This window comes from Moschus berezovskii, chromosome 1, assembly GCF_049115385.1.
Source record: "Moschus berezovskii isolate FMDL1 chromosome 1, NW_MosBer_1.0, whole genome shotgun sequence".
In the NCBI taxonomy this organism is placed as follows: Eukaryota; Metazoa; Chordata; class Mammalia; order Artiodactyla; family Moschidae; genus Moschus; species Moschus berezovskii.
In genome coordinates this window covers 11,079,025-11,082,083 of record NC_142460.1, presented here as the reverse complement: position 1 = coordinate 11,082,083, position 3,059 = coordinate 11,079,025, and the positions used below count along the sequence as shown (strand labels likewise).

The 3,059-nt window shown below is 42.7% G+C and overlaps 1 protein-coding gene across 1 annotated transcript; it reads right to left on the bottom strand.

Annotated features, from left to right (window-relative positions):
• Window positions 1–1,371: 1,371 nt before the first annotated feature.
• On the bottom strand, window positions 1,372–2,673 carry LOC148778664 (regulator of G protein signaling 2). The gene has a single exon (XM_088835288.1). It carries the CDS (start codon window positions 2,657–2,659, stop codon window positions 2,024–2,026), a length of 636 nt encoding a protein of 211 aa, XP_088691414.1. The 5' UTR covers window positions 2,660–2,673; the 3' UTR covers window positions 1,372–2,023.
• Window positions 2,674–3,059: the final 386 nt, after the last annotated feature.

Below are 3,059 nucleotides of genomic sequence, written 5' to 3'. Positions count from 1 at the left end.
TAAGATAATGATAAGATCCCTAACCAGCCCGTACAGGAAAATTAAGGGAAAAATTCTGATGTGTCTCATTCCGGTTCTCCCTAGAGAGCTGAGATAAAGTGTGAGTGTGTCTGAATGTGGGGGCACAGCATGTGTGGGGGTGTGAGTCACATAGTGTGGACGTGTGTGTGTGAATGTGGAGATGTGAGCATGTGATCATGAATGTGAGTGTGCGCTTGTAAATGTGGGCTTGCACACGGGAATATGTGTGTGGGCGTTGACTCTATGCAAATATGACTGCATTTGTGTAAGAGTTGTGAATTTCAGGGCTCATTGTGTGTGTGAACATGAGTGTGTGTTACTGTTCAGTCCCTAAGTCCTGTCTGACTCTTTGTGACCCCATGGACGGCAGCACGCCGGGCTTCCCTGTCCTTCGCTGTCTCCCTGAGGTTACCCAAACTCATGTCCATTGAGTCGGTGATGCCATCCAACCATCTCGTTCTCTGTCGTCCCCTTCTCCCCTTGCCCTCACTCTTTCCCAGCATCAGGGTCTTTTCCATTGTGTCAGCTCTTTGCATCAGGTGGCCAAAAGACTGGAGTTTCAGCTTCAACACAGTCCAATGAATATTCAGGACTGATTTCCTCTGGGATGGACTGGTTGGATCTCCTTGCAGTCCAAGGGACTCTCAAGAGCCTTATCCAACACCACAATTCAAAAGCATCAGTTCTTCAGCGCTCAGCTTTCTTTGCAGTCCAACTCTCATACCCATACACGACCACTGGAAAAAACATAGCCTTGACTAGATGGACCTTTGTTGACGAAGTAATGTCTCTGCTTTTTAATATGCTGTCTAGGTTGGTCATAGCTTTTCTTCCAAGGAGTAAGCGTCTTTTAATTTCATGGCTGCAGTCACCACCTGCAGGGATTTTGGAGCCCAAGCCTGGCACATAGTGCATGTTCTATCAGCCAGTTTTATTACATGCCTTTATAATTTGGAGCTAGTGTAAAATTGGAGTTGGGATTTATACCAAGTAGGGGATCTATTTACTCCAAAAAAGTCTGTTGTAATATAAATTTACTTTAAAATGTCAGGAATTATCCTAGTCTTCAAAATCTCCACCGAGGAGCAGACCACTCGTAATCCCCTTACCCACACACCTACCTAAGACAAACTGTCTTTGTCATCCCTTGATACTAGTTCTGCAAAATTCACAGGTGTGTTTAATTCCTCGATTTAACTCAAAGCAGTGAGGCCGGGCTGAGGGTGGGGCCTGAGAGGTCCAGGCGAGCTGATGCTGGTCTTGGTACCACCCTTGGGAATTTTAAAAGGAAATACAAATATCAAATAAACAACATTTTATTTATTTATTTATTTTTTTTATTTATCAAAATAAATTTATTAAAAAGTATTCAAAGGCCACTTCAAAGTTTAGCTGCCATCAGGACAGTTTTGGCACTCATAATGGACACTGTCATTTTCTACACAAAAGCACTCATTCTAGTACAGGCACCAATTGACAGTTCAAAGACAGATCGTTTCAGTTTAGAGTTATGTGAGACAATAGTACTGATCATCTGTAGTCATAGGAACATCAATACCCTTGCACATAGTAAACATGTATTACCTAGAACTAAAGAAACTACATCTAAACCACTATGTGGTAATTTAGGGAAAGATGTACAGCCAGCTAGCTAAGGCCACATAATCCCAGACCTATTGATTGTAAATGCTTCTGGACCAATAGTGTTACATCGTTATCTTTCAGTCTCAAGCTCCTGCTTTCCAGCGTGAAACACACCACATTTAGACCACACTCTCTCTGTGTGCTCCATCAGTTACGGAAGCTGTCCCAGTACCAGCTTCTCCTACGTGGCGACTGGCTTCCTGATTCACTACCCAGCTCTGAATCCTGAATCAATAGTTCTGAGTGATGTTTCCTGAACACCCAGGCTGAATTCAAGGTCAGTCTTTTTGGCAGGTAACAGCCTTTCCCCTTAGGAAAAAAATGAAATGTCCTCCGTTTCTGGGCTCCCGCTTTCATCTCATGTAGCATGGGGTTCTGTGGTGATCTGCGGCTTTTTACACAAGTCCTGGTAGAATTCTGACTCCAAGAAACGTGGATAAGAGTTGTTCTCCATCAAGCTATATACCCTTTTCTGGGCAGTTGTGAAGCAGCCACTGGTAGCTTCCTGTATGTTTTGGGCAATCAGAGTTTTGGTTTGAAAGTCTATGTTGATCTCTTTTGGAGCTTCTTTTTCTATGAAGTCAGTATATATTTTCTTTGCTTTTGAGGACAGCTTTTGGGGTGACTTGGTTTTTTTGAAGTCTTCACAGGCCAGCCAGAACTCAATATTTTCTTCACAGAATTCAGATTTTAAAAAAGCCCTGAATGCAGCAAGACCATATTTACTGGCTAGCAGCTCATCAAATGCTTCTGACCACAGCTGGGCTTCCTCGGGAGAAGGCTTGATGAATGTTTGCTGTTTGCTTTTCTTGCCAGTTTTGGGCTTCCCAGGAGAGGAGGAATTTTGCAAGAAGTAGCTCAAACGGCTCTTCCAATCTTTTAATAGGGTTCGCTTCATCTTCTCTCGCTTCTCCTCGTTCTTAGGGCCGGTGCTAGCGCCTTTGTCCATGGGGCCGCAGTCGTGCTGGACAGCCAGGAACATAGCACTTTGCATTATCGCCCTCCAGCTGGGAAACAACATTTTAAAAACATTTTCACTTTGATAAATAGGACACAGCATATTTTTGTTCTCACTAGAAAAAAAAACGTTTTAGCAAAGAGAAAATGCGCTTGATTTTTTTGACGTCTTGGTATAATACTTTGCAGTGTAGCCATGTGAAGTTCTGGTTCTAAATTCAGGTTATTCTAGTACTCGGTTCTGAAATAACTGAAAAGGAGCTTCACCAGCATAGACACCAAAAGAAATAAGCACTTTATGGACCATACCTAATAAATAGCGATACTCATTTTCCAGTCTCATCCACCAATTATACAAAGGCATTTGTTGAAATTCAGCCGACAGTTTGCACTTTTCCTGAAGTCATGCACTTGTTCTTGCAAAATAATTGAAAAGT

Excerpts from the sequence above, each read along its gene's own strand:
- LOC148778664 (XM_088835288.1), bottom strand. The coding sequence starts at position 2,659 with ATGCAAAGTGCTATGTTCCTGGCTGTCCAGCACGACTGCGGCCCCATG.